The 12,757-nt window shown below is 39.8% G+C and overlaps 1 protein-coding gene across 6 annotated transcripts in view; it reads right to left on the reverse strand.

Moving 5' to 3' along the window:
- Nucleotides 1-4,508: 4,508 nt before the first annotated feature.
- Nucleotides 4,509-12,757, reverse strand: part of bbx (BBX high mobility group box domain containing) — a 35,124-nt gene continuing 26,875 nt past the window's right edge. For 4 of the 6 annotated variants that reach the window (XM_084104434.1, XM_084104437.1, XM_084104433.1 and 1 more), the window contains exons 11-17: nt 11,833-12,697; nt 11,255-11,393; nt 10,232-10,380; nt 9,956-10,045; nt 9,459-9,647; nt 5,611-5,806; nt 5,298-5,529 (exon numbers count right to left, since the gene is read on the reverse strand). In XM_084104434.1, coding sequence (XP_083960560.1) covers nt 5,448-5,529; nt 5,611-5,806; nt 9,459-9,647; nt 9,956-10,045; nt 10,232-10,380; nt 11,255-11,393; nt 11,833-12,697 — 1,710 coding nt within the window. In that variant the 3' untranslated portion in view covers nt 5,298-5,447. Of the gene's footprint in view, nt 5,530-5,610; nt 5,807-9,458; nt 9,648-9,955; nt 10,046-10,231; nt 10,381-11,254; nt 11,394-11,832; nt 12,698-12,757 lie in introns of all 6 variants that reach the window. The other 2 variants (XM_084104435.1, XM_084104438.1) reach the window with 1 other exon arrangement.

The following is a 12,757-nucleotide window of genomic DNA, read 5'->3' on the forward strand; positions in this document are numbered from 1 at the left end:
TTGAGAAGGTGAAAAGAGGAAGGTTTGGCAACTGATATCCATGATCGCTGATATTGCACGTTTCAGGTCTAAATGCGTAAAAGCGAAGGTTATTTGATGTCAGATATGACGGAGGTCAGGGTGTGTGTCTTGAGGATGACTGGAAGTTTTTACAAATTATTCAGGTACTGTAAGGAAGCAGCCTACAATTCCTCCATATAAAGCCACCGCATACAGAAAGACTGGATTGGAATTAGAAAAATACAGGTACAAAATCCATTACATTCAAGAGACAATCTAGCACAAAAGGGTAATATTATAATCTTTATAGCTAATATAGGAATTTCTGTTTCATAGAGGCATTTTGCTAAGAGGCATCTTCTAAATAGAAAAAAGTGGGGTGAACGATCATGACGGGGGCATCATGGGATGGGATCAGATTCTAAAGATGCATCATGCGGGGGACGTTCAAATAAGCCGTGTTATCATTCAACGCATAATAATTCTTGCTAGCAATGACGATTTTTAAAACACACGATATGCACGAGAGGTTACGATTGAGAATGACAATCATGAGGGGACACTGGCGAGATGGGGAGATCAATCTTTATGGGGCTAGTTCGCACAAAAATATAATTCTGGAACCTTTTTCTCATCGTCATGTCGTTCCAAATCCGTAAGACCCACAAAAAGAGATTGCATTTTTCTGTACAGAGAATGAATGGTGACCCAAAATGACACTAAAAAGCACCATAAAAGTATCCAGTAATGACTTAAATTAGTCTTTTCTCCACACAAAACTATTATATGGCTTCAGAAGACTTGAATGAGAGTCATACGAACTACTTTTATGGTGTTTTTATGACATTTTTTTTACACTCGCTTTAATTATTGAGGAGTGCAACCTGAACATTCCGCTAAACATCATCTTTTGTGTTCTTCAAAATCATGCAGATATTGAAACGACACGAGGGGTGAGCACGTGATGACAGACTTTCATTTTTTTGGGTGAACAATCCCTTTTAAAAACATGATGTTGTTTTGGTATGGGTTTAAGGTGCAAATATTGTCTTTCTAAAATAGGCATTAAAAAGGTGCCAACATTTTGCACACCACTCTCACTGCAGGTTCATTCAGAGGAAAAACCAGTCAGAAAAGATTAGAAGAATTAGTTGTGCTGATAAAATACATTTGAAAACCTGAAGACGGATAAAGCCTGGCTCTCTGCATCATGAAATTTCCCTTACAGACTATTTTCGCTTTTCTTTGGCAAATGTCTGAGAGAACGACGCGCGTACAACACGTCTCCTGATCGCCGGGAAGAACTTAAAATTGCGTCCGAGGCGCATTATGCGCGAGGGAAGACATCTTAGAGTAACTTCCTGTGAACAACAAACACGGGACTCGGGTGAGGAGCGTAAATTATGATATACCGTCCTTTGAGGAAACAGATCATTTTCCAATGCGGTCACATTAGCGACATTTCAGCTAAATTTGGTGTGTAAAAAAGAGATGCATGAAGCACTGCTCACACACAAGTCACTTTCAAACCAAGCAGCTTTTTGTTGGTCAGCACGGTGAATTCATCTGACCAGCTGGAACAGGAGTGAAAGACACGCCGATTCTTATAGTAATGACTCAATTTTGCACGCAATGTGACCGCACCTTTAGTCAGGGTGGAAGTATTAGCATAAAATTAAACAAGGCATCCACTCTGACTAGGGTTTGAGCCGAAGAGAGGATAATTCACGATCAGATTACTGATTGATACAATTCAAAATCGTCCATAATGACAATCAACTGATTCAAAACAGCTGAGCAGGAGGTTTAGCGTCGTCTTATTCTTGATTTATAATTTTTTTTTTTACCCTACTATACACTTTTAAAGTTTTACAAGCAAGGGCCTTACAGGTGATTTATAAAATTAGCTTAATAAAATCACACTTATAAAAGTGATTAGGTCCTGATTTTTCAGGTAAACATCATCAATATGTCTCACGACTGCCTCAGGCACAATTACAGCCTACAAGCTCTCTATTACTTAAAATACACTGAGGTTTAAACCCTTGGCTTGGAGTAAATGCCTCTATTGTATAAATAACAGGAAAGGGGGACATTCAAACACAGATCTCGCGCCCGCCAGACGTAGGCCATATGCGGCAATGCAGTTGCCTCGCACGTGCGCGTCAGTAAGCAGGAACTAAACGTCTAGAGGCGCTGCATTCTTTATCAGTGCTTGTTGGCTTAACAGGTAAGCATAGGTATATATATATACACAGATATTTGTATATGAGCTTTTGACAACAGTCTCGATCCAGTAGAGCACACCTCAGGAAAGGCTGAGGTTTCTAAACGAAATGTTACGAACAAAGCGAGGAAAAACAGCGCCCTACAGAAGGTGTTCTAGGGAGAACAAATTAAATACAGTATTTCGAAGGAGTACAAAAACCTTATTAGTTATAAGTTCATAAATTCACAGACAATATCATTTATAGAAGAAAAAACGGTGATTCTAAAAGCAAAAAAAAAACAAAAAAAACATCAATCGTCTTATTAAAACGGAAAAAGCTTGACTGTAACAGTGAAAGAGTGTGTGGCTTTTAAACCTGTGATCTGGCTTATAGAATTCCTTCATTTATCTAATCTAGGCTCCCTGTGACCTCAGGAGGGTTACGGGAAGAAGAGTCTGAGGTTCGAACCAGCCCGAGAAAACAGGGAACTGATGTGCACTGCAAAATTCATATTGTTTTCCAGTAAAATATCTAAACATCCTGAAAACAATTTTACTTGAGAAGCAGAACTGCTAAAGACTACTGAACGAATCTGTGTTTTTGAACGAATCTGTTAAGTAGTTGAATCATTCACATTCAGCTCCATGACTCCATGATAAAACCTTTCCGAAGAGTTTCAGTAGATTTTTAGGCACTCACATTTTAATGAATGATAATAAGGCTGGTTTTGATCATGTAAATGATGATTCACAACTTCCTCATAACTAACCAAAATGAAACTGGCTTGTCACCACTGGCATAATAACCGACAGAAAGAAACACTGAACACTAATCTTGAAAATCTTATTTTTCTTACTTTTCCGGTATACATATAACAAAATCGATTAAAAAAAAGAATAAAAAAAAAAAGCCAATGGTAAAAAATACAAGTCTTATCTTACACAATTCTGCTTCTCAGATAAATTGATCTTGTTTTAAGAATTATTTTGATATTTTTACAAGACCAATAAAAACCAAAACGAATAACATGATTTTTTTCCAATGTGTCGCTGATACAAAGCACATAATCTGACTTGACAACCTAAAGATGACCCTGGAGGTGTCTGACTCACAAGTGCCTAAACACAGGATGTGCACTTTGCAGAGGAATATGCTATGCTGACTCCCACAATTCAAGGTGTGTGTGAGTGTGAGAGAGAGAGAGAGCGAGAGAGAGAAAAACTTTCTCCTCTACGTCAAACCCTGTTTTCTTTTCCTCTCCAACTCTCTCCCACCGTGTGCTTGGAGGAATGGACAGAATCAGCAAAACTTTGAGTTGGAATGGCGTCTACAGCCTCAGGTACAAGAAGAAAACCAGGGCTGAGTATCTCAGTGATGATACAAAAGCTAATTTGAGAATAAAACAAACACAAAACAAAATTCGCTATTACAACGAAAGCCAAAGACAACTACAAGCATCGTCTACGGTAGCTAAAAATTAGTGCAGTGTCTATTATTAAACTATATTAGGAGTAGCACTCTTTTGGATTAGCCAGCAAGACGCTACACACTGCAGTAAGGTCAAGTATTGACATAAAATGCATTTTTTATCATTCAAGTATCGCCATACTGCTCTGATAACGAACTCATTTATAGCTGTGTATGTCAGAGAAGAGCGCAGAGGGGTGTCACAATATAAAAAGGTTCGACTGACTTTCCATTGGGTGATTCAGTCAGAAACACTTGTAGGCAAGGTCTAAAATTAACTCTTTGCAACAACTGCCAAAGGTTAATGAAAATTGCTAGGCAGGAATATTAATTACTCATAACAAACTTTAGTTTCCATTATAAAAAAATATGGGGGAAAATTATAAATATATATGTACTGTTATTATTTTTTAGAATATACACAACCTTTCAAAAGTTTGGGGTCAGGAAGATTTTTATAAAGAAATGAATACTTTCAGCAAAGTTGCATTAAAATGATCAAAGGATTTCTTTCAAATAAATTATGTTCTTCTTAACTTTCTGTTGATCACAGAATCGAGTAAAAAAGTATCACGTTTCCCACAAAAATATTAAGCAGTACAACTGTTTTTTAACATTGATAATAATAAGAAATGTTTCTTGGGCAGCAAATCAGCATATTAGAAAGATTTCTGAGGGATCATGTGAGACTGAAGATTGGCATAATGATGCTGAAAATTCAGCTTTGCATCACAGGAATAAATTACATTTTAAAATATATTGAAATACAAAATTTATTTTATTTTAAATTTTAATAATATTTCACAATATTACCGTTTTTACTGTATTTTTGATCAAATAAACGCATCCTTGCTGAGCATATGATACCTCTGTCAAAACTGACCACACACTTTTGAACTGTAGCGTATATATATATATATAAATATTCAATGCTGACAAATGCTAATTTTGGACCCTGCTCGCCGGTATGCCTGCAACCGCAGCGCGTCTTGTGCAAACACCTGGCTTCCCACATAGCGCTGCTGTTTGTGAGAGAATAACAGGTGGCTTATCTCTGACTAACTCTCATCTATAGAGGCACCAGACACATTGAGGGTCATTGCTTGAAATAAAGAGGCATCTAGGCATTGACTGTGCATTGTGAAGGTGAAGGTGGTGCTTCTGTGCAGAGAAAAAATCTGAACAGGTTTGTGAGGTATGAGGCTGAGGTTGAGCAGTCTGAAAACACTCATTCTCTCTCTCTCTTCATAAGATTCAGAGCAGTAAAAGGGGGCAGGAAGCCACAAAACGTTCCTCTGATCGAGAGAAGATGTACACTGCTGTGTGAGAAAGACGTTTGTGCAATGAAGCTAACCAGGAACAGAAACGAGAAAGATAGAGAAAGACAAAGAGGGAGCACTTGCTTCAAATGCACTTTTTGTAGGCAAAACTTGACCTTAAATAGTAGCCATTTCTTGCAGATTGTAAAAATCAGATAACTGGTCCGGAGCCACCAGAGGAAACAGGCTTAGGGACCAGAATTGGCTCCCCCAGGGCCCTGAGGGGGTGAGAGGGAGGGTGAGAGGGAGGGTGGGGTTGGGTGTAAGGTGAAGGCTTCTGGGATAAAACATCTTCATCCGTCTCAAAGCTTCCCTCATCCCTTTCCAGTCTCTCTCGCTCTCGTTCGCTCTAAATCCTCGGCGTCAGGGGCCGAGAGTCAAGAATAAGGCCCCAGCATGTCTGTACATAAGCCCAGTCCGGACTAAACCCGTCCCGAGCCAGGCTGAGGCCTCACTGGTCCGCGCAGGAAATCAGCACAGGAGCCATGTCCTTCACTTGACCTTCAGTGGGGATGCTCACAGCACGCTGGGCTCTGGAACAAACACGCAGGCTTTATCATCAACACACACACACACATCATCACGCCCATGAGTTTGCAGGGTGTCCCATCTACCTGTGCACGTTCTCCATGGCTGCAACCTCAGCGAGAGCAGCTAAGCTGAAGAAGGCCGGGAGGCCACCGGACGTATCTGGCGCGTCCACTTCCGCTGATCTGGGGTCATTGTAGCAGACCCCGCTATTGCATAATGTCTCTTGAGTGAATGGCTTTTCATCCTGATTCTTGGTCTGATCCTTAGATTTGTCTTCTGCTGCAACAGAGAAAAATATTTTTTTTTTTTGATTTTTATACAAATATGCTCCCCCTCCCCCACTCTTCTTTTGTTGGTAGGACAGTATAGACTAACAATTCAAGTATGTTTTCAGAGATGCACACTCACATGGTCACATGATATGAAGTCGTAGAAAAGGCATAAACAAGCTATTTTTTCTACATGAGGAAGTTGCATCATGTTGAGATGATGTGGCTAGATTAATGTGGATAATTTTATCTTAGTAACCTTCTATTGTTGGACACTTTTGGTTGCGGTATACATAGGTGACAAATACAGTGCTGGTCAGAATTATTTACCCCCTTGGTAAATATGATCAAAGATGGCTGTAAAAAATAAATCTGCATTGTTAATCCTTTTGATATTTTATTAAGAAAAATAGCAAAAATCTAACCTTTCATTGAAGTAAAAGAATTGAAAGAGGGGGAAAAAATCACATTATGAAATAAATGTTTTTCTCCAAAACACGTTACAATTATTTGCTCCCTTTTATTAAATACTTTTTGCAACCTCCTTTTACCAAGATAACAGCTCTGAGTTTTCTCCTATAACGCCTGATGAGTTTGGAGAACACCTGACAAGAAATCAGAGACCATTCCTCCATACAGAATCTCTCCAGATCCTTCAGATTCACAGATCCATGTTGGCGCTTCTTCTCTTCAGTTCAGCCCACTCATTTTCTATAGGGTTCAGGTCTGGGGACTGGGATGGCCATTGCAGATGCTTGGTTTTGTGCTCAGTGACACATTTTTGTTTTGATTTTGAGGTTTGTTTTTGGATCACTGTCCTGTTGGAAGATCCAAACATGGCCCGTTATAAGATTTCTAGCACAGGCTGTCAGGTTTTGATTTTTTATCTGTTGGAATTTGATCGAATCCATGATGCCATGTATCTGAACAAGATGTCCAGGACCTCTGGCAGAAAATTAGGCCCACATCATTAAAGATACAGCAGAGTATATTTTTTATCCCTGTATGAAGCAAACCCATGTTAAGTGTTTGCTGCCAAAAAGCTCTTTTTTTGTTTCATCTGACCATAGAACGTTAGAAAAGTAACTGACACTACTGGAGCTTCAAACGGGACAGGTTCTATGGCCAGATGAAACAAAAAAAAAAGAGCTTTTTGGCAGCAAACACTTAACATGGTTTTGCTTCATACAGGGATAAAAAAAAGTAGCCCATGTGTAAAATGAAATACTCTGCTGTATCTTTAATGATGTGGGCCTAATTTTCTGCCAGAGGTCCTGGACATCTTGTTCAGATACATGGCATCATGGATTCGATCAAATTCCAACAGATAAAAAATCAAAACCTGACAGCCTGTGCTAGAAATCTTATAACGGGCCATGTTTGGATCTTCCAACAGGACAGTGATCCAAAAACAAACATCAAAATCAAAACAAAAATGGGTCACTGAGCACAAAACCAAGCATCTGCAATGGCCATCCCAGTCCCCAGACCTGAACCCTATAGAAAATGAGTGGGCTGAACTGAAGAGAAGAAGCGCCAACATGGATCTGGGAATCTGAAGGATCTGGAGAGATTCTGTATGGAGGAATGGTCTCTGATCTCTTGTCAGGTGTTCTCCAAACTCATCAGGCGTTATAGGAGAAGACTCAGAGCTGTTATCTTGGAAAAAGGAGGTTGCAAAAAGTATTTAATAAAAGGGAGCAAATAATTGTTCCCAACGTGTTTTGGAGAAAAACATTTATTTCATAATGTGATTTTCCCCCCACTTTCAATTCTTTTACTTCAATGAAAGGTTAGATTTTTGCTATTTTTCTTAAAGGTCCCATGACATGCTACTTTTTGTAGGCTTTAATATAGGCCTTAGTGGTCCCTAGTACTGTATCTGAAATCTCTTTCCAAAAATTCAGCCTTGGTGCAGAATTACAGCCACTATAAGCCAGTCCCAGAATGAGCTTCCTTCAGACAGGCTGTTTCGGTGTCTATAGCTTTAAATGCTAATGAGGAGGAGAAAGGCGGCGCAAGGTGGAGGGTGGGTGTGGCCTTGACCATCTTGCGCAACGGTACCGTGGCGTGCATTTTTACGTTGGATATAGCAATGGCACGAAGACACGCAGTCTTTCAAGCATTTCAGTTTGATCCAGAATCTGATCCGGATGGAGAAGCAACGGATGAAGAAGTTGCAACTCAGCGGCTCCAGCAGGACGTTTCCGAATGGTTAGTTTAAAATATTATGTCTGGATACGGTACTTTATTCGGATGGTTTACAGTTATTATCATGTAGCTAACGCTAACCTACTGTTGCCTTTTCATGAGAGATCTGTAACGTCTGTAATTTATCTTATTACAATTACATCAAGCTCTGCGATCTTGAAATGCAGATATCGCGCGCGCCATATAACCAACAGGAAAACGGTTATCCAAATAACAAAGAAGTGTACAACACTCGCGTTACAGTGTGTGTATTCACACACACAAACTGCATAGCTGCATAGCTAATGTTACAGCCACATTCTACATGTAACAGTCTAGGTAACCATAAACAGTAAAGCAACACACTTATATATCATCAGTTGACTTACTTGTCCGAGGTGTGTAGCTGAGCCAAAGAGAATGATCCAGACTTTAGTTTCAGACGTTCAGCAAGCCCAGCTCTGTATTGACCCTTCGGTGTTTATTTGTACATCCAATTATTGAGCAATTGTTATGCTTCGCTCGCTCAAAAGCCATGATATCTCTCGTGGACAAACTAAAATCGCGCGCGTGCGTTCCTACTTCCTAGCGCATTTTCTCATGGGCGGGAAATATTCTCTGGGCGGGCAAAGTAGAGACAGGGGAGGAAACATTTCCTCCTTATAAGGTCATAAGGAGGAGATTCAAGATCAGCGCATATGAGCCTCCATTTTCTCAAAGGCAGAGAAAGATAGCAAAAGCTTGATTTACACCGATTGAAATTTCTAGAAACTTGGGGACCATATACAGGCTAGGGGAACTCATATTAATGTTAAAAAACCTCAGAAAGTGAAAATTTCATGTCATGGGACCTTTAATAAAATATCAAAAGGATTAACAATGCAGATTTATTTTTTTACAGCCATCTTTGATCATATTTACCAAGGGGGCAAATAATTCTGACCAGCACTGTATATCTGCAAATAGCGCATTTCTACAATGGCATTAGTAGTTAATGTATATATACACAAATAAAACAACAATAATAATTGACTATAAAGACATTTATGTTACAAAAGATTTCTATTTCAAATAAATGCAGTTCTTTTGAACTTTCTATTCTTCAAAGAGCCCTGAAAAAATGCAGCATAATAATATTAAGAAGAAATGCTTCTTGAGCACTAAATAAGTATATTAGAATTGCTAAGAATCATGTGACACTGAAGACTGGAGTAATTGCCATCACAGGAATAATTTACATAAAAAATATAATACATCATTTACATTATAAAATATGTTATTTTATAGTATAACAATATTACTGTATTTTTGATCAAATAAATGCAGCCTCAATTAGCACAAAAAAAAAAAAAACGACAAACTTTTGAACAGTAGTGTACATTGAAAAAAATTGGTGCAGGGTGTTTCTTAAAAGAGTTATCTGTTTAGAAATCATAAATGAGACAGTAACAGGAAACTATGGTTAGGCTCACCCTCAGCAGGAGACACTCGTCCATCGGCCGTTCGCACCAAGTGTGTGATTTTACTCTTCCTGGCCTTCCTTTTCTGACTGCCCACAGGTGTGTCCAGAACCTTCTGGGGTTCAGGAGAGGGAGACACACACGGACTGCCCGACTTCACTGGACTTGATTCTGTAACCATGGGGTCAGGTGTGGCGACGTCTAACAGAACACATGAAATATGTCAAGACTGAGACCTGGAAGTCCTAATGCAGACATCCTGACAATAATTGGTGCTTTAGGATACTATAACTGTTACACATGTGCCCCTTTAAGATAACTAGAGTATACTGTGACCTAGATATGACAGCGTTCCCTGCTATGCGGCAGGAAATACTGAGACACACTGGGCAAAACCACGGACAAACAACCAGAACCACGCAGGCAGAGTTTCCAACACTCGTGCACACACTCTTGTTGTCTGAACAGAGAATGAAGCTGATTTCAGAACAGTTTCTAATGGCTGTCACCTTTGTCTGCGGCACTGGATTTCTCCTTCCTGTGTTTGTACTTGTTCACTATCTTGTGGAATAAGGTCTTTTTCTGAGATGAAGATGAACCTAATTTCAAAAGCAATAAAACAGAAAACAAAAAACAAAACAAAAAACAACACAGCATGCTATGTTAGGTGGAAGTCATGTCATTCTGAACATGAGATGACTACTTCCTAATAAAGTAAGCAAATGAGGAAATGAGTGTGGTGGGCCAGGAGGATTAGTTAGTTTCCATGCATGCAGTGCACTCACCCTTGCAAGGTTTGGGTGGTTCAGGAGGGCTGGATGTACTGGTTTTTTTCTTCTTGGTGACAGCCACGCTCTTTTTGTCAAATGTCAGGGGGCTGTACTGCGGTAAGCTGTTGAACTTTTTCTCGAACTCCTCCTCAAGCTTTCCTAGTCTGTGAGTTTTATACACAGAAAAACATTAGCAATATGTGCAAAATCTGCTCACCTGGATTCAAAGTCTTCTAGACAAACTGGCTTCAATCTTGCACAGTTAAACACGATGGAATGTTCTTAAACACTTTTGCTTTGACAAACTATGATACTCTGAATACTATGATCATGGAATGGCAAATATGAGTATGAGTGAAATGTACAAAATTCCTTAAGACTATCTAGTTACCAAGCTATCCTAATCCACAGAAAAATGACAGCTTTTTAAAGGAGGTTTCAAATATTTTTAGATAATTAACCTGATTGAAAAAGAAAATCTATGATCATCATCAAATGTACTGATTCAACCAATATCATTGACAATCAATCTATAGTCAATGGTGGACAAGGCTGCAACTAATCAATACAATTATAATTTTTTTTTTCTTTTTTTATTATTTTGTGCCAGATTTACTAACAGCTTGCACCAGCGCAAACCCTCTTTTGGCATTAAAAACCTACTGTCAGGATTTAGTATAGACATACAGTGAGAAATTAACGGTGAAATGGCGTGGACACAGTTATTTTTGCGACTGATGTTATTGCATATGCATTTGTAGGAGTTTCCCTTTCATACGCAACATTTATGAGAGGAGAGTATTTAAATAAATCAAGCAACGTGATTCACTAAGGTTTGCGGTAGTCAGTTGACTGGTATTTGTGCCATTATTTAACGCCAAAAAAAGCATGTCTTAACCCATTTACATTAATCTGGAAAAAAATTCCATTAATCAAAACAGTTGTTAGTTGCAGCCCCAATCAAAAAACTCCTCTGCAGGAGAATAATCACTATTTCCAAGCAGATTCAGTGCTGTGATGGGAGAAAGTACAGCTCACCCCGGGGCGGTTTCCTCTTTAGACTTGGACTTCTTGAGCTTTTTTGGGTTGCTGGTAGCAGCTTGAGAAAATCCCCAGCTTTCATCATTCCAGCCGCCCTCATGGTCGGACACACTGCCTCGCATGGAACCTCTTTTCCCTAGAAAACAGACCAGCAGCCCAAACAGCACATTTTTCATTCACTGTCAAATCAAATGTTTTTAGTTTAAATATGAGATGAGATAAAGAGATAATGGCCAACTGAATCACATTAACTGAAAATTCTAAATGATATTCCAGATATTGTCCAGATGTGTTTTTTTTGTTTTTTTTACAATTTAACACATTTCAAAGGAGTCATTGAAATGGTACTTGGAAAGCACAATTTAAACACTTTTTTTTAGTGTTGTCATTTCTGCAGAATAGCATGTGGGCGATAAATATGGTAAGGAAGTATGTTTTTTCCATGCTACTATTTGCTCCACATGATCAGTTGGAACTAGTGGGCAATGAGTCAGTATGATATAATCAATCCAGTCAGTATGATATAATCAACTAACAGGAAAAGAACCTGTGGGAGGAGTGTGTGAGCACGTTACCTCTATCAACATTTGCTCTCAGTGATGTGAGCATCCCTTCGGACACCAGAGTCTTATACAGCGCTCCTTTACAGCTTCGCTCAGACTTCCTGGACCCACAATTCTCTGGCTTAACCTCCAGGTCTTTATCTTCCTGTGTGGTTTGAGGTGGTTTGGTGTCTGTGTCTTTCTCCTCCAGTTCTGTTAGCTGCAGAGGAGAGCAGTGTGGTTCCATGTCCTCCACGCCACTAGGGGGCTCCACCTCCAAGTCTGGTTCATTCTCACACTCAGCTTTAGGGGTCAAAGGAGCTTCCTCAGTTTTCATCTCTACATCCTGTGGCTTATTAGCCTCTTCGTGCCCTTCTTCCTCTTCTTCTGTGGCGTCGTCTTTTAACTTGAGCTGTTTTTTCGGTTTAGACTTTTTCTTCTTCACAGATGGAGATTGGTCCGTAGAGGGGCTGCTTTCACTCTCTGAGGGACGAGCTTTCTTCTTGGGTGTCTCTTCTGAGCCCCAAGTACCTTTTGCGACCGCTTCAATGGTGAACATTACGCTGTCCAGGTCCGACTCAGACGACTGGCGCTTCTTCGCCTTTTTGGGCGATGGAGGATTTTCGTCAGACTCTTTATTTTCTTTCTTCTTTTTCTTCTTCTTCTGCGTCTTACAAGGGCTGATGTCAGATGGGATGGCGTCAGTAGGGGAGGATGAGGTGGAGCCGGAGGTAGAGGATGAAGATGTGGTGAGAGGAAGTTCTGGAGCGTCCCGCTGCTCTTCGTGGTCTGGGATGGCTGTGCTAACTGAGCTGTGCTGAGCACAGAGAGAAGAGGAGCCACCAGAGGGCTGGGAGGATCGAGCTTCTATCTTCTCAGCCTCAGAGGCCAAACACATCTATATAAACAAAGAAGGACATCAGGTTATGGAGCTTTGTGATAAAAATGACCTCTGGCA

Source organism: Abramis brama (genome assembly GCF_963993115.1).
Source record: "Abramis brama genome assembly, chromosome: 25".
Lineage (NCBI taxonomy): Eukaryota > Metazoa > Chordata > Actinopteri > Cypriniformes > Leuciscidae > Abramis > Abramis brama.